The sequence below is a fragment of the Liolophura sinensis genome, chromosome 9, assembly GCF_032854445.1.
Source record: "Liolophura sinensis isolate JHLJ2023 chromosome 9, CUHK_Ljap_v2, whole genome shotgun sequence".
In the NCBI taxonomy this organism is placed as follows: Eukaryota; Metazoa; Mollusca; class Polyplacophora; order Chitonida; family Chitonidae; genus Liolophura; species Liolophura sinensis.
The window spans coordinates 916,789-935,664 of NC_088303.1; the positions used below are offsets into that span (position 1 = coordinate 916,789).

The following is an 18,876-nucleotide window of genomic DNA, read 5'->3' on the forward strand; positions in this document are numbered from 1 at the left end:
TCACATGAGTTAAGGAGGCCTGAGTGGTCAGATGTATGCACAAGACTTGATGGTTTGGAGCAAATGGGCTGCAATGAGAACAAAGCTTTGATCACATGAGTTAAGGAGGCCTGAGTGGTCAGATGTATGCACAAGACTTGATGGTTTGGAACAAATGGGCTGCAATGAGAACAAAGCTTTGATCACATGAGTTAAGGAGGCCTGAGTGGTCAGATGTATGCACAAGACTTGATGGTTTGGAACAAATGGGCTGCAATGAGAACAAAGCTTTGATCACATGAGTTAAGGAGGCCTGAGTGGTCGGATGTATGCACAAGACTTGATGGTTTGGAGCAAATGGGCTGCAATGAGAACAAAGCTTTGATCACATGAGTTAAGGAGGCCTGAGTGGTCAGATGTATGCACAAGACTTGATGGTTTGGAGCAAATGGGCTGCAATGAGAACAAAGCTTTGATCACATGAGTTAAGGAGGCCTGAGTGGTCAGATGTATGCACAAGACTTGATGGTTTGGAGCAAATGGGCTGCAATGAGAACAAAGCTTTGATCACATGAGTTAAGGAGGCCTGAGTGGTCAGATGTATGCACAAGACTTGATGGTTTGGAACAAATGGGCTGCAATGAGAACAAAGCTTTGATCACATGAGTTAAGGAGGCCTGAGTGGTCAGATGTATGCACAAGACTTGATGGTTTGGAGCAAATGGGCTGCAATGAGAACAAAGCTTTGATCACATGAGTTAAGGAGGCCTGAGTGGTCAGATGTATGCACAAGACTTGATGGTTTGGAACAAATGGGCTGCAATGAGAACAAAGCTTTGATCACATGAGTTAAGGAGGCCTGAGTGGTCAGATGTATGCACAAGACTTGATGGTTTGGAGCAAATGGGCTGCAATGAGAACAAAGCTTTGATCACATGAGTTAAGGAGGCCTGAGTGGTCAGATGTATGCACAAGACTTGATGGTTTGGAGCAAATGGGCTGCAATGAGAACAAAGCTTTGATCACATGAGTTAAGGAGGCCTGAGTGGTCAGATGTATGCACAAGACTTGACGGTTTGGAACAAATGGGCTGCAATGAGAACAAAGCTTTGATCACATGAGTTAAGGAGGCCTGAGTGGTCAGATGTATGCACAAGACTTGACGGTTTGGAGCAAACGGGCTGCAATGAGAACAAAGCTTTGATCACATGAGTTAAGGAGGCCTGAGTGGTCAGATGTATGCACAAGACTTGATGGTTTGGAACAAACGGGCTGCAATGAGAACAAAGCTTTGATCACATGAGTTAAGGAGGCCTGAGTGGTCAGATGTATGCACAAGACTTGATGGTTTGGAACAAATGGGCTGCAATGAGAACAAAGCTTTGATCACATGAGTTAAGGAGGCCTGAGTGGTCAGATGTATGCACAAGACTTGATGGTTTGGAGCAAATGGGCTGCAATGAGAACAAAGCTTTGATCACATGAGTTAAGGAGGCCTGAGTGGTCGGACATATGCACAAGACTTACTATAGTAGCCCTCTGCGTCATCCCAGTTGTCTAGCAGGTTCGGGTTTTCATGAGCTGTCGAGCGAAGTCTGTTCCACCCAGGACTTTCCTACAACAACAACAACCATACATCTAATGTATCTCATTGTATACATATATATATGTATATTTGCTTGTCTGCAAATATATATATATATATATATTAATTTTGTAGAAAATATAATTTTCTGACAAAATTGCATGCAAAAAAATGAATGCAAGATTAAGATGTAAACTCAAGTCTGCAAAAAAAAAACTTCCTGCACAGTTTTCTAATCTGGCCTTTAGAAGAACTTTTTTTAATTTTAGGATTTATTTCGGAGAATTTAACATAAAATGAATAAAATAAATACATTCCGTCTTGAATTTAACAACAGCAGAATGACTGGTGCCTTACCAAATATGTTCTTAATTCACATAATAACTTGAACAAATCAATGTTAGATCCTGGGAAGGGTAATTTCTTTTAAATGTTAAAATTCCATCTGACTTCAGATTGCTTACACTGTAGTTCTCTCCAAACATATCAGAGTTGGGATACATTTCTATTCCATTTGCCTTTTTCTTTGAATCCGTTTCAGCTTTCCCGGCATTCTGGTTACTCTCTGAAAAAAATCAAATGAAATTCCATAAATGGCATGCAAAATGAAATACATTTAATTCTGCTTCAATGACATTAAAACACTTACCACCAAAGGCAGGGTATTAATTTGTGGAAGTGACAGGGAGGCTTGAAGATTTCCCGACAAGTCACACCTACATTTTTATCCCTGAATTACAACGAAGAAAGTATCAAGCCACAGTTGTTACAAACATGTAAATTCCAAAACTATCTCTGAGAGGCATGCTAACCACTGCTTCTTTAGTTGTCTGAAGTTAACCTGTTACAATGTATCAGTGAATGCTCGATATGGGAAACAGTCCCAGGAAAACACAGCATTATAAATAAATGTAACAAATCAGCATACAAATGTATTTCAGCGATGAAGATCTGACTGATAAGCAGATTTGGTCAAGCTCCTGTAAAATACAGGGGAAAGCTTTTCAAGTCGCACGCACATCTTGTTTCGTTATGACCAAAACTGTCCTCCCATTTCAGGAGAGTTCTATTTTCACGCCATTTCAGGCCAGTTATACACATTAGACACATTCCGAGCAGGGTTTCCGAAACTGTGTTCAAACCGCTTTCCCGCATTGTTGTGACAGCTGACATACCCGTACATTAGTAAAATTTAATGTAAATGATTTGTACCTTGACAAAGCTATACGGGTGTCTTTCCATCATGTTTGACAATTTCTTGGTAATTTACAAGTAGATCAGTACTTATTGTTTGAGTTATTTCCCTTTGCGCAGCGACAAGCCCCCGCTGGGCACTGATCAATAATGCAGACTGCACGCACTGCTGCACTGTAAGAAAATTTTCCATTCAGTAAATCTGCTAGATTGTTATATTTCCACAGCAGCGTTCTCTCTTGGTTTAGACAGGGAAATGAGCGCATTGTGTTTTCTAGAGCTGAGTGTTTGTCTAGATATGTTCTGTATTATAAATACAGGATACTTTCACTTAGTTTTGGACTGAGAAGTTCACAGAATGTGGTAATGTATTTATTTTCTTGTCATTCTTTGACTTGGCTCAGCATATTCCTTAAATGACTGGGGTAGTGCAGTGATTTGAATATGTAGCGCTGTTGTAGCATAATGTTGAGTAACATGCTTCGTGTAAGAGTTGTTCCCCCTGAATTGATATTTCACTGGATTAATCGAATTTGATTAGGTCTACACGTATTTTATTACTTTCATGCATACTCTTTTCAATGGTATTTGATTGATAATTAACTTTTCTTCTCCTCTGAAGTAGCGGTGTAGCTTTGAGTGGCCTTCAGCTGATCACTTCTTCACTTAGACCAGGGCTAACAAGGGCTCAACCAAGCCGCCAGAAATCCACATGCATGGCCAGGCAAGGAAACAGACGTCTGCCGTTTATATTCTGGTGGGTGTGGTCAGCAGGGCCCAAGGAAAGGGGAAAATGTTAACCAGGTTAAAATGTCTGGCATGGTCCAAGGTGTTATGTTTGATCCTTGCCAGACATTTTTCGTGGTGGTCTGTGCCCGCCAGATGTACATAAGAGGTATCAAAAAATTTAGCTAGATCAACTAGCGATTTAGCCAGATGAATTTCACGGATGGGGACTGCCAGGAATTTACCGTGTGGTGGAGAGCTGTGCCTGCCACCCCCCCACCCCCACCCCCCCACTCCCCCCACCAAATATCTCTAATATCTTAAAAACCTGTAGATATGTTATACATGTAGATAAGCTCATCAGATAACCTGATACAACCAAATGGAAACTGTTCAGCAATGCCCAGATGAACAGCGATGGCCAGAAAGTTTCAGTGGCGGGTGGGCTGTACACCCCTAATATCCCACCCAAAAGTTACGCTATATCTGTCCAAGGTATCATGAATATATCGTATAATGAAGTGTATATTAGCAACAAAAAGCCAGAACATATGTAACAATGCCCTTGGACTCCTGTTTATATTAAGCTTGATAGAGTATGTGATTGCCCTATTGGATTTACTTTCTGAAATTTCAGCAATACCCACAATGACAGAGCAGGAGTTCATGTCTCTGATGATCTGCCAGTGGTGGAGTTATTTCAAGATGGCAGATGACCTGATGATCTGCCAACAGGTGGAGTTATTTCAAGATGGCAGATGACCTGATGATCTGCAAATAGGTGGAGTTATTTCAAGATGGCAGATGACCTCGTGATCTGCCACAGGTGGAGTTATTTCAAGATGGCAGATGATTTGATCTGCAAATAGATGGAGTTATTTCAAGATGGCAGATGACCTGATGATCTGCAAATAAGTGGGGTTATTTCAAGATGGCAGATGATTTGATGATCTGCAAATAGATGGAGTTATTTCAAGATGGCAGATGACCTGATGATCTGCCAACAGGTGGAGTTATTTCAAGATGGCGGATGATTTGATGATCTGCAAATAGATGGAGTTATTTCAAGATGGCAGATGACCTGATGATCTGCAAATAAGTGGGGTTATTTCAAGATGGCAGATGACCTGATGATCTGCAAATAAATGGAGTTATTTCAAGATGGCAGATGACCTGATGATCTGCCAACAGGTGGGGTTATTTCAAGATAGCAGATGACCTGATGATCTGCCAACAGGTGGAGTTATTTCAAGATGGCAGATGACCTGATGATCTGCAAATAAATGGAGTTATTTCAAGATGGCAGATGACCTGATGATCTGCCAACAGGTGGGGTTATTTCAAGATAGCAGATGACCTGATGATCTGCCAACAGGTGGAGTTATTTCAAGATGGCAGATGATTTGATGATCTGCCAACAGGTGGGGTTATTTCAAGATGGCAGATGACCTGATGATCTGCAAATAGATGGAGTTATTTCAGATAGCAGATGACCTGATGATCTGCCAACAGGTGGGGTTATTTCAAGATGGCAGATGACCTGGTGATCTGTCAACAGGTGGGGTTATTTCAAGATGGCAGATGTCCTGATGATCTGCTAACAGGTGGAGTTTTTTCAAGATGACCTGATGATCTGCCAACAGGTGGGGTTATTTCAAGATGGCAGACGACCTGATGATCTGTCAACAAGTGGAGTTATTTCAAGATGGCAGATGTCCTGATGATCTGCCAACAGGTGGAGTTATTTCAAGATTGCAGATGACCTGATGATCTGCCAACAGGTGGAGTTAGTTCAAGATGGCAGATGACCTGATGATCTGCCAACAGGTGGAGTTATTTCAAGATAGCAGATGACCTGATGATCTGCTGACAGGTGGAGTTATTTCAAGATGGCAGATGACCTGATGATCTGCTGACAGGTGGGGTTATTTCAAGATGGCAGATGTCCTGGTGATCTGCCCACAGTGAGTTATTTCAAGATGGCAGATGACCTGATGATCTGCAAATAGATGGAGTTATTTCAAGATGGCAGATGACCTGATGATCTGCCAACAGGTGGGGTTATTTCAAGATAGCAGATGACCTGATGATCTGCTAACAGGTGGAGTTATTTCAAGATGGCAGATGACATGGAAGTCAAAACCTTTCTTAATCTTACTGACAGTCTGAAATTTCTGATGATATTGTCTTGTTCGATGTTTTGTCATGAAATTCCTTCATTTATTCGGAAAGGTAACGTTACTAATGTGCAAGTATTGGAAACTGAGCCCTCTACAATGGCATTTGTTTTGACAGATTTTTTAAACATTTTACATTCATCAAACAAAGCATTTGGTATAAATATTCACCACAATCATATTTGTAATCTATATTGATAGGCTCAAATTGTAATAAAAATGCATTTTGCTACAATATTGTATTGGAAATTGGATGTTATCTGAGACAATAATAGTTTCAGTACCAAAAAGAATATTTTATGACATTTATTTGGCTTTAAAGTGCACCTGTTTTGGTCAGAACTGTAGGTCAATTAGTGTTTAAGGGTTGAAAGAGTTGAATTTCATAACACAAGTATGGCTCGGAGCTAGACAGTAATTGACAGTTTATTGTTGCATTTTAATTCAGGCACTTTAACGTCTGTGTTTCAAAGTCAGCTTTCACTTTAACACAGTCAGCGGAAACAATGAACTGCAGGAAAACCTCCACCACCTGCTGAAGTTACCATGTTCAGGTAAAGCTGGTTATCTCCCTTCTGACCGCTCTTCAGTCACATATCTAAAATTACGCTATACCTGATGGACACATAGCACAATTAATGCTTCCAGATCAGGAAAGACGGATGTAATCCACTGTTATTTTTAGATACTTTTTCTTTAGCTCCTTTGGGCTGCCCTTTTTGTGTTTTTTCTGCCTATTAAGTGGTATTATTTTGCAGCAGAGAATTCAAAGTTTCTTTCTAGGAATTCTATGGAAATGTCTTGATAGATGCAGGTGTTGGTCTCTCCCGGTTCAATCAGTGAATCAGTGAGTCAATCAGTCAATCAAGTTCCGAAGTTTACCATAAAATCCTGATTCCCACAAACATTTATCTAGTTCTGGCCTGAGCCTACCTCAGGATTTGAACCCTGCACTCTCCCATACCTGTATTCTGATGACTCAGCTGTCGTTTCATCTTCAAGGACTCCTCAAAGTTATCTGGTTGTTGCTGATCTCTCCGGAGCTCTTCAGCCGCCTGGTCTGCCATCCCATCACTATCATTGCTGCTATCAGAATCACTGTCAGACCCCGAGTCTTCCTCAGACGTTGCTCTTGACCTCTTGTTCCTCCTCTTCTCTGATGATCCCCCTCTACCGCCTCTCTGCCTGTCTGCCTGATCCACCCCTCTGGAACCTTGTTTCTCACTCTCCACGTCAGAGGGATTTTCTGCTGTCATCCGACTATCCTCACTGGCTTGATATTCCTGCTCCTTCAACCGCTGTCACAAAAAATTTAGTAACTGACTAAAATATTATTTATTTATTACACTGGTCTTCATGGCTGAACTGATTCATTTCTGTGATTGGTGCGTGCTCGAAAATTTCTCACTTTTTGACAGGAGTCAGATTAAACACTTACCTCAAAACTGAACAAAAACACCACAAATACAATTAGGCCTGTTTCAGTTTATAGGCTGAGGAAATCACCACACCTAACCCGCTACCTGACCTAAGCCTGCAGGTAGATCTTCTGACCCACCTGTAACAAGGCCTCTCTCTCTCGTCTTCGTCTCTGAATAATGGCATCCTCATCCTCATCTTCATCAGGGTCAATGTCCAAACTACAGGTAGAAACAAGAACTGTCACTTTACCTCACACTGGATGTTCATCTTACTCCACTACCCGTCAGGGACTGTTATTCGGTTCAGAAAATTGAGCTTAAATGTCAATTTTGGCATCAGAAACAGAATATTTTCAGTAATAACTATTCTCAATTAAATTGCCTGAACATTGAAAAAAGATGGGAAAACTGAATTCGAACAGCAAACCTTTCTAAAACAAATTCTCAGGCGATTGTCCGTCACACAATTTTACATGGTCTAATAATCAGCCCATCGATGCATGTTACTGAGGTTCTTAACAAAAACTGAATCATTACGTATCAAACGTAATGATGATGGTGTTTTTTAGTATTTGGAGGTGACATCACAGATGGTGCTGTTTGTACTGTAGTTGTCTCCCCTTTATGCATGCTTGATCAGTCAATGGTAAGATTTACATGTAGCTGTGTCCTGTAAATGTGATATTGGAAGTGTCAAATTAGCAGAATCATAGGAAATTCAATCCAGAGCAAAATTTAGGAGTTTATCTGATTGGGGAGAAAAAGTAAAGCAAGAATTCTGGGGAAGCAAACATCTAATAATACGTTTCTACTGTTTTGTTTGTCAACTGAACAACCCGACTCTGAAGAAAGCCTAATGTAATGTGACTGCCTCTCAAACTGGGCAAAAATTAAATACAGAACTGAGAAGGTTAAGGAAAACAAAATGCCATTTTCTCTTGGAAAATAAAGCAGAAAAGAATATTTAAAAGAAAGTTGCAGTATTACATAAACAGTATTTAAAGATAAAATTAAAAGAAAACTTCCAACATAAAATATTACTTGTAGGCTTAAACTTTATGTTGAAATGAATCAAAGAATATAAAGACGTTATTTTTTTCAAAATAAGTTGCTGTATGAATTGTATCAATTTACATGTACTACATTCCAAGCTGTAAAATGGAGCTTAACAGAAATACATAGGTAATGGCACAATACAATATAACATTTAGCTTGATATGTAAAATAGATTTTAACAAACAACAGACTCCAAATTGTTTGGTAAATTTTTTTTAAACTCAATTTGGTGAAAAAAAAAACCAGTTCTGAGACTTTGGACTTTCATGAATCCCTGTTACCACAAAGTTGTCCAAAACTTCTCACATATAACTTTCCATTTACCAACAAGCACACTTGATGAAAGAAGTTGTAAGTAAAATTGACTTACATTTCCTCATCTGAAGACTCTTGCTCTTTACTGAGGGCTTGACCCTCTGACAAACTGCCTTTGAACTTGTCTTCGGCCTTGCCCCCTGACTTCCTGTCTCGATCATCCCGACGCCGCCCATAACGATCATTAGATCTGCTCCTTCGGTGCCTCCTATAATCGTCTGACCGCCATCCTGGAGATCTACAGCAAAAACAGAACAGGTAAATACAGGTATACTAGAGCCTGAGTGCTTTCACTGCTAACTTTATGTAACCTGTAATTGTCTGATTGCCATCCTGGAAATTTACAGCATAAGCAGAACAGGTAAGTACAGGTATACTGGAGCATGAGTGGTTTCACTGCTAACTTTATGTAACCTGTAATTGTCTGATCGCCTGCAGGAGGACGTACAGCATAAGCAGAACAGGTAAGTAACGGTATACTGGAGCATGAGTGGTTTCACTGCTAACTTTATGTAACCAGTAATTGTCTGATTGCCTGCAGGAGGACGTACAGCATAAGCAGAACAGGTAAGTAAAGGTATACTGGAGCATGAGTGGTTTCACTGCTAACTTTATGTAACCAGTAATTGTCTGATTGCCATCCTGGAGATGCACAGCATAAGCAGAACAGGTAAGTAAAGGTATACTGGAGCCTGAGCGGTTTCACTGTCAACTTTATGTAACCTGTAATTGTCTGATTGCCTGCAGGAGGACGTACAGCATAAGCAGAACAGGTAAGTAAAGGTACACTGGAGCCTGAGTGGTTTCACTGCCAACTTTATGTAACCTGTAATTGTCTGATTGCCTGCAGGAGGACGTACAGCATAAGCAGAACAGGCAAGTAAAGGTATACTGGAGCCTGAGTGGTTTCACTGCCAACTTTATGTAACCTGTAATTGTCTGATTGCCTGCAGGAGGACGTACAGCATAAGCAGAACAGGTAAGTAAAGGTATACTGGAGCCTGAGTGGTTTCACTGCTAACTTTATGTAACCTGTAATTGTCTGATTGCCTGCAGGAGGACGTACAGCATAAGCAGAACAGGCAAGTAAAGGTATACTGGAGCCTGAGTGGTTTCACTGCCAACTTTATGTAACCTGTAATTGTCTGATTGCCTGCAGGAGGACGTACAGCATAAGCAGAACAGGTAAGTAAAGGTATACTGGAGCCTGAGTGGTTTCACTGCTAACTTTATGTAACCTGTAATTGTCTGATCGCCTGCAGGAGAACTTACAGCATAAGCAGAACAGGTAAGTAAAGGTATACTGGAGCATGAGTGGTTTCACTGCCAACTTTATGTAACCTGTAATTGTCTGATTGCCATCCTGGAGATGCACAGCATATGCAGAACAGGTAAGTAAAGGTATACTGGAGCCTGAGTGGTTTCACTGCTAACTTTATGTAACCTGTAATCGTCTGATTGCCATCCTGGAGATGCACAACATAAGCAGAACAGGTAAATACAGGTATACTGGAGCCTGAGTGGTTTCACTGCCAACTTTATGTAACCTGATTGCCTGAGTGGTTTCACTTGATGTACGACCACAAACCGAGTGATGCCTTTTGTCAACAAAGCCTCAAGAACAATGCAAAAAGATACACAGGTAACAATGATAATTCCTTGTCAAGGAAAGGGACTAAACCCATATCTTGTGTGACCCAGGGACTGAACCCACATCTCGTGTGACCCAGGGACTAAACCCATATCTCGTGGTGGCCCAGGGACTGAACCCACATCTTATGTGGCCCAGGGACTGAACCCACATCTCATGTGACCCAGGGACTAAACCCACATCTCATGTGACCCAGGGACTGAACCCACATCTCGTGTGACCCAGGGACTAAACCCACATCTCGTGTGACCCAGGAACTGAACCCACATCTCGTGTGACCCAGGGACTAACCCACATCTCATGTGACCCAGGGACTGAACCCACATCTTGTATGGCCCAGGGACTAAACCCACATCTCATGTGACCCAGGGACTGAACCCACATCTTGTATGGCCCAGGGACTAAACCCACATCTCGTGTGGCCCAGGGACTGAACCCACATCTCGTGTGACCCAGGGACTGAACCCACATCTCGTGTGGCCTAGGACTGAACCCACATCTCGTGTGACCCAGGGACTAAACCCACATCTCATGTGACCCAGGGACTGAACCCACATCTTGTATGGCCCAGGGACTAAACCCACATCTCGTGTGGCCCAGGGACTGAACCCACATCTCGTGTGACCCAGGGACTGAACCCACATCTCGTGTGACCCAGGGACTGAACCCACATCTCGTGTGACCCAGGGACTGAACCCACATCTCGTGTGGCCCAGGGACTGAACCCACATCTCGTGTGACCCAGGGACTGAACCCACATCTTGTGTGACCCAGGGACTAAACCCACATCTTGTGTGACCCAGGGACTGAACCCACATCTCGTGTGACCCAGGGACTGAACCCACATCTCGTGTGACCCAGGACTGAACCCACATCTCGTGTGACCCCAGGGACTAAACCCACATCTCGTGTGGCCCAGGGACTGAACCCACATCTCGTGTGGCCCAGGGACTGAACCCACATCTCGTGTGGCCCAGGGACTGAACCCACATCTCGTGTGGCCCAGGGACTGAACCCACATCTCGTGTGGCCCAGGGACTGAACCCACATCTCCTGTGACCCAGGACTGAACCCACATCTCCTGTGACCCAGGGGACTGAACCCACATCTTGTGTCACCCAGGAACTGAACCCACATCTCGTGTCACTCAGAAACTGAACCTACATCTCATGTGACCCAGGAACTGAACCCACACCTCGTGTGACCCAGGGACTGAGCCCATATCTCGTGTGGCCCAGGGACTGAACCCACATCTTGTGTGACCCAGGGACTGAACCCATATCTCGTGTGGCCCAGGGACTGAACCCACATCTCGTGTGACCCAGGACTGAACCCATATCTCGTGTGGCCCAGGGACTGAACCCACATCTTGTGTGACCCAGGACTGAACCCACATCTCGTGTGACCCAGGGACTAAACCCACATCTTGTGTGACCCAGGGACTGAACCCACATCTCGTGTGACCCAGGGACTAAACCCACATCTCGTGTGACCCAGGAACTGAACCCACATCTCGTGTGACCCAGGGACTAAACCCACATCTCGTGTGACCCAGGGACTGAACCCACATCTTGTATGGCCCAGGGACTAAACCCACATCTCGTGTGACCCAGGGACTGAACCCACATCTCGTTTGACCCAGGGACTGAACCCACTTCTCCTGTGGCCCAGGGACTGAAACCACATCTCGTGTGGCCCAGGGACTGAACCCACATCTCGTGTGACCCAGGGACTGAACCCACATCTCGTGTGACCCAGGACTGAACCCACATCTCGTGTGACCCAGGGACTGAACCCACATCTCGTGTGACCCAGACTGAACCCACATCTCATGTGGCCCAGGGACTGAACCCACATCTCGTGTGACCCAGGGACTGAACCACATCTCGTGTGGCCCAGGGACTGAACCCACATCTCGTGTGGCCCAGGGACTGAACCCACATCTTGTGTGACCCAGGGACTGAACCCACATCTCGTGTGACCCAGGACTGAACCCACATCTCGTGTGACCCAGGGACTGAACCCACATCTCGTGTGGCCCAGGGACTGAACCCACATCTCGTGTGACCCAGGAACTGAACCCACATCTTGTGTCACCCAGGAACTCAACCCACATCTTGTGTCACCAGGAACTCAACCCACATCTTCTGTGACCCAGAAAATGAACCTATCTCTCATGTGACCCAGGAACTGAACCCACATCTGTGTGACCCAGAAAATCAACCTATATCTCATGTGACCCAGGAACTGAACTCATATCTTGTGTGACCCAGGAACTGAGCCCACATCTCATGTGACCCAGAAACTGAACCTATATATCATGTGACCCAGAAAGTAAACCTATCTCTCATGTGACCCAGGAACTGAACCCACATCTCATGTGACCCAGAAACTGAACTTATATATCATGTGACCCAGAAAGTGAACCTATCTCTCATGTGACCCAGGAACTGAACCCACATCTCATGTGACCCAGAAAATGAACCCACATCTCATGTGACCCAGAAACTGAACCTATCTCTCATGTGACCCAGGAAATGAACCCACATCTCGTGTGACCCAGGAACTGAATCCACATCTTGTGTCACCCAGGAACTGAACCCACATCTCCTGTGACCCAGAAAATGAACCTATACCTCATGTGACCCAGAAAGTGAACCTATCTCCCATGTGACCCAGGAAATGAACCCACATCTCATGTGACCCAGGAACGGAACCCACATCTCGTGTCATCCAGGAACTGAACCCACATCTTGTGTGACCCAGAAACTGAACCTATATCTCATGTGACTGAGAAACTTGACCTATATCTCATGTGACCCGGGGACTGAACCCATATCTCGTGCGACCCAGGAACTGAACCCACATCTCACATTTGGAAAAATCCAAACACAGGTTATGCTACTGATTCTCTATCATCTGATCACAATAGGTTGTATGACCTTAGTTCAATTAAATTAAACCTTGAAGTCTGTTTTCAACAATTTCTGATACTCAATTTGCAATGTAAGCATACTGAGGAACAAAGTTGGCCATTAAATCCACTCTAAAACAGTGGCACATGCCAATTTCTGGTGTGGACTGAGATGGCATGGGTCCTTTTGATCTCTCCAGTACGTTTCAATCAATTTCAGATGAGTAATATGCAGTAAACCTGATAAAGTGTTGACTTTTTTCTTTCAATATCCTTTTCTTTTCCAATATCGCGGTGTGCAATATTGGAACACATGCGAAACATTAGGCGCATCCAAAATCTGGATTTTATCTGAGGCGACAGGCAGGAAACATGGATAACGAAAGCAGATGTGCACATATTTGCAAGCCTTGACAGGAACCGACTGACTTAGCAAACTGTTCTTTCTATTCTACATCCATGATCATCGCTAGTTGTCATTAAAGACAAGGTTGACTTCCGTATCTTTTGGCACGCGGTTCTGAGATTTAAGTACACCTGAAGTTATTTTGACAACGGAGAAGGAAATATTTATGTGGATTTCAACAACATCTGACTCAAGAATGGATTTAGACTCGCAGGAGTGGTAATAAAGCTTCTATTCTCTTTAATGCACACCAGAAATTGGTGTATGCAGCCGTTTCAAAGTGGATTTAAATGCTGACTTCGTTCCTCAAAGTGCCTTGTGGAATGGACCTGCCGGGCTTTTTAATTCAACAATTAAACACTGAGGCAGGTAAATATTAAAAACTGCTGAAAATTATAAATTACTGAGTTAAATTTATTATAACTAGTATGACCAAGACAGGAGAAAGATCAATTTATATATGTTATGCTTTGTGCTTCATTGTGTCATCCATTCCGTCAATGGCATTTTAGTTGGTAATATTTGGGTCTGTTGAACATTGGCTGTGGGCAGGTAGATTAAGGCTATTACCTGCCTTGATAGCAGGCCCTTTCCAGTGAGGGCAGGAAACCCCTTTCCAGTGAGGGCAGGAACCCCAAAAAAATTGTTACACCACTGACATCCCGTGTGACCCAGGAAATTAGAACAACACAGAAATGACACCCATACATTCACGGGGGATATTAGTAGATTTATATGTCTGATTGGATATTTTTCGACTTACTAAGGAATATTTAACTAACATGATTTTTAGATTGGGGAAATCAGGTAGAGCCTGGGGTCAATAACTGCACATTCTCCACTGTTGTACACCTAAGAAAGATGAAATTTTATGCTTCTGTGAAACAGGGTTATGTTTGACTTTTAACAGTCTTGTACTCTGGAAGGGCCTATGTGTAGACCTTCCAACCATATCCAAGCTCAAGCTGTCTCATGGATTCTCCAGTACCATGATTAATTCTTGACCCAAGAAGTCATGGTTCAAATCCAGTTCCTGCAAACTCTCCAGTCTGTCAGGTACCTGCACAGGGAAGTCAGATCATTTTCTATAGTCCAATAACTCTACTCACTTCATTATAAGTGAAATATGGTATCCTACCATAAAACAGTGACTCACCTCCTACCGTCTCTGCCCCCCTCTGGGACCCAAACCTTTCATCCCCATAGCCGTCTCTGCGATAGTCTGCCCTGTTTGGAGATCGACTTCTGCGGGACAATGGTGATCGGTGAGACATGGGTGACCTACTCCTGTGCGCAGGGTCGGTCATTTCGGTCATATGGCCTGAAGGGAGATCTGTGTCTAGGGGGCGGGGAGCTAAAACAAAACAAATATTTCACATTTACAGATAGACATCATGCTGGGTGACCTTCTGGTGAATTTTACTAGATCATATGCAAAATTTATTTATTTGATTTGTTTGATTTGATTGGAGTTTTATGTTGTATTCAAGAAAAATTTCACTTCTTTGACGGTGACATTTATCATGATGGGAGGAAACAAGGCAGAGCCTGGGGGAAACATACGACCATCTGCTGGTTGCAGGATACCCTTATTCCACTATTGACCTTGAAGATTTACAAATCTGACCAAGTATATTAGGCGTCTTTGCTCTGAGCTCAGCATATGTAGGGAATAGGTATGTTAGGGTGCCTTACATGCATGCCAGTGATATGAGTGGGAAGGACTGGTGGGTCGAGTCTGGTAAGGGGATGGGGGACTGGTATGGGGGTGGGCGACCGGTATGGGGAATGGGGGTGGAGGGACTAATATGGGGGTGGGAGGTGGTGTTAACAAGAAAGGAAGGAGTTGGTCTTTGGTGTCATTTGGCATGTAGGAGGTGTTTTTGACATGGCATAGCCCTTCCCACTGAGGCAGCAACAGAAATGAAAACAGCTCTGTTGTGAAACAACTGAAATTCTGACGAATGCTGTGTTAAACCTACGGCAAACAAATAGTTCACCAACTTTCAGAATTGCGCTACATGCCACTTACTGGGAATGGTGTCTTGATGACCTGGAGTCTAAATCTGTGCGAGAAGGTGGTCTCTCTCTCATCTTCCTGCGCTCTCGCTCGCGGATTTCTTGACCATTTCGGGAATTTGCACCTTGGTCATGAAGGGGTGACCGACTCATGGAATGTTTCCTGTGTCTTGGAGAGTTATCTCCCCTTGTTTTGTCCTTAAAAGATTTGTCTCTATATCGACCCTCAGGTCGTTCCCTTTCACTTTCCCGTTCCCTTCTCCTAGAGTCTTTAATGCGACGGTCTGCAGACTTACTGGGTTTTGGAGGAGTTTCCCTGAACTTTCTTTCTTTCATCACAGACTTCATGTTCTGTGGAGCTTCTTGAACATCGATGATTTGAATGTCATCATCTTCCTCATCATCAGGGATACATACCACTTTGGGCTCCTCTTTCTCCTCCTCGAGCTCACCCTCTTCCTGTGAGTCGCTCCCGTAACCCTGGGCAATGAGTGACATTGCTGTGGCATCCCCGTCATGACTCAGCTGGGCTTTCAAAGCGTCACGAGCTGCTTCCAGTTTCTCCAGGTCATTCTCGTCGAGGCTGATAGTTTTCTTACTGTCTGTTTTCTTCTCTTCCATGACCATGTCCAGGTTGGTCTTTTCACTTCTCCGTTTTTTCTTCTTGTGTTTACGCTTATGCTTCTCATGCTTGTCGCTGCAATGCTTGTGCTTGTGCTTGTGTTTGTGCTTGTGCTTTTTCTTATCTTTCTTTGTCTCAGCTGGTTTTTCATCACTTGAGGTAGAGTCATCACTGGCAATAGAAGAACATAAAACAGAACCCATATATGATGGTCCAGGACAATTTATTTATTCATTTATTTATTTGGTTGGTGTTCTACGTCAAACTCAAGAATATTTCACTTATACAACGGTGGCCAGCATTATGGTGGGAGGAAACTCTGGACTGCCCAGAGGATACCCATGACCATCCGCAAGTTGCTGAGGACCTTCCCACGTACAGTCAGAGAGAGCCAGCATGAGCTTAACTGGAGTTCACAGTGACCGCACAGGTCAATTTAAACAGAAAAGGGCAATTTAAACAGAACCCACATATGATGGATCAGGATAATTGAGACAGAACCCATATATGATGCCAAAGGCTCTACCTGTACCTGGCCATGTGATTTTTTTCTTTGATGTTGCTGGTTATATAATACGCTTCAGCCAGGTAAACACTCACAAACCCATTCCAAATTATAGTTTATTGCTCTCAAAAAACATGGCTACTATCATTCAGAATAGAGTTATCTTGTGTATTGTGCTGCAGCAACAACGTCAATCTGATCTGATCTTTTTTATGATTTAATCTGAAACCACTCTAAGGCTATGACATACAACCCCAATCATGGTAAAAAAAAAACAAACAAAAAGTTTCTATAGCCTTAGCCACTTTCTCAGAAAGTTACTTCCTTCAAGACAGGCTGTTTTTGTGTAATTAGATCCAACCTAGAGGTAATGGCGCTCTGTGAGAAGCAAGACATGTTTTTTTTTTTTTTGGTCAATGGGGCCAAACACGGCGGCAAGTTTCAACACGGCTAGGTACAAGCCTCACTTTTCTATCCTCAACTTCCCAACTATGACAGGAGATCAGTGCTCCGAAAAAAGAGGAGATTTGACTAAGCTATTGTCATCAAAACCCCACCAACCCAGTATAAGGGGAGGAGCTGATATAGCCAAATGCGGCTAGCCACATGGCAGGGATAGTGCTGTCGTTGCTCTACCGTTCCCCAATAAATAACCAACTGACTCTTCCCTCCAAGTTCAAAAATTACAAAATGACGTGGCCCCGTATTACACCAGTACTGAGGGTTTCACAGGAATACAGCGGATAAACAAATGGCTAATAATATACCTTATTACAACCTCATCTGGACGGATTTCATGCCCAGTCGTATCCATTTCGATATCCGCCATTTTGTTTACCGCGGAAGTTGTGTTGTGTATACAAAAATTGCTCTATTAGTATGGTTACACACAAAAGTACTCCTGCACACAACGTGTTTTATCATAGTCGGTAACTGGTTGAATAGTCTCCAAATGCCCAACACCTTCAAACCAGTTTTCAGCTATCTCTTGGTTTATACTAGACAACACAATAATGGAAAGTTCACGAGTATCCCTATCAAATTGGATACAAACAATCAGTAATACAGGTTAATCTACATGTGCACCCCACCTGAGAAATATCTAGACAAGTTTAAATTTCATATTTAAGCTTGCCCTGTAGAGCGATATGCCTGTAGGGTCTATATATAGGCCTATACGATGCTTTTGAGCCACAGTTTGGGTCAATAAGTTGGAAATTTACAACAACAACAACAAAAATGTTTTGACTGCTTGTTTAGACGGACTAGCCTAATGCAAGGGCACCGAGTCAAATACAGGCTTTCACATTTTCTGACAAATGTCACTGATACCAGGAGATCGACCCTTAGTAAATTAAATAGGGCCTACAGACTTTCACATATCCTGAAAAATGTCACTGATTCCAAACCCTTAGTAATTTAAAGTATTTTAAATACAATTTAATTAGCATTGAACAAACAAATTGTGTTCACCCAAATAACTTTGCGTTTTGTATAACTCGCATTTAGAATAGATGTAGTGTAACGGGCTATATATAGGCCCTGGGATTAAAAGTCTATCTTAATCCCATATAAGGCCTTACTGCAAATTTAATTTTTTTTCTTTAAATACAAAGGCTCCGTGGCTCAGTCGGTTAGCGCGCTAGCGCAGCGTAATGACCCAGGATTACTTTCCGGCCGTATGTGGGAAGGTCTGCCAGCAACCTGCGGATGGTCGTGGGTTTCCCCCGGGCTCTGTCCGGTTTCCACCCACCATAATGCTGGCCTGCGTCGTATAAGTGAAATATTCTTGAGTACGGCGTAAAACACCAATGAAATAAATAAATCAATCAAATAAATAAATACACAGGCCTACTTCCAAAACGTCAAGCCATTGTTGTATGCCCCATATATGATAAGTCATGTTATGTGTTAAGTCAGAAACAACAAGTTCATTCAACTATCCACTAAGACAATGACATTTTTAACACTGGTGAGAAAGGAGAAAGTAACATTTTCAAAAACAGCACTGATTTTTCACAACTTTCTCCTTACATTCACATATAAAACGCTAGCATGTAACATAAATTTTGAAAGTATTTTTGAAATCAGTGGCCTTTTAGCCTTTGGAAGAAATTTATATTCCATCAATATTTTGGACATTCGCGCGATTGATACTGGCTGACAAACCAAACTGACTGAATGCGCATAATTTTCATTTTACGTGAACGGGTAAATTTGACCGCAGTATGGTAGATCAATTTCAGTCTACTAGGCAAATCTCGTGATTTCTCGACCAGTGACGTCATCCGTCTGTCAGCGAAACC

General features: G+C 43.0%; 1 protein-coding gene across 1 annotated transcript in view; it reads right to left on the bottom strand.

Moving 5' to 3' along the window:
• The window catches only part of LOC135474970 (serine/threonine-protein kinase PRP4 homolog), a 39,066-nt gene extending 21,664 nt beyond the window's left edge, over window positions 1-17,402 (bottom strand). The window contains exons 1-10 of the mRNA XM_064754678.1: window positions 17,338-17,402; window positions 15,457-16,236; window positions 15,257-15,330; window positions 14,581-14,778; window positions 9,726-9,816; window positions 8,509-8,691; window positions 7,220-7,301; window positions 6,626-6,959; window positions 2,029-2,129; window positions 1,507-1,594 (exon numbers count right to left, since the gene is read on the bottom strand). Coding sequence (XP_064610748.1) covers window positions 1,507-1,594; window positions 2,029-2,129; window positions 6,626-6,959; window positions 7,220-7,301; window positions 8,509-8,691; window positions 9,726-9,816; window positions 14,581-14,778; window positions 15,257-15,330; window positions 15,457-16,236; window positions 17,338-17,399 — 1,993 coding nt within the window. The 5' untranslated portion in view covers window positions 17,400-17,402. The remainder of the gene's footprint in view (window positions 1-1,506; window positions 1,595-2,028; window positions 2,130-6,625; window positions 6,960-7,219; window positions 7,302-8,508; window positions 8,692-9,725; window positions 9,817-14,580; window positions 14,779-15,256; window positions 15,331-15,456; window positions 16,237-17,337) is intronic.
• Window positions 17,403-18,876: the final 1,474 nt, after the last annotated feature.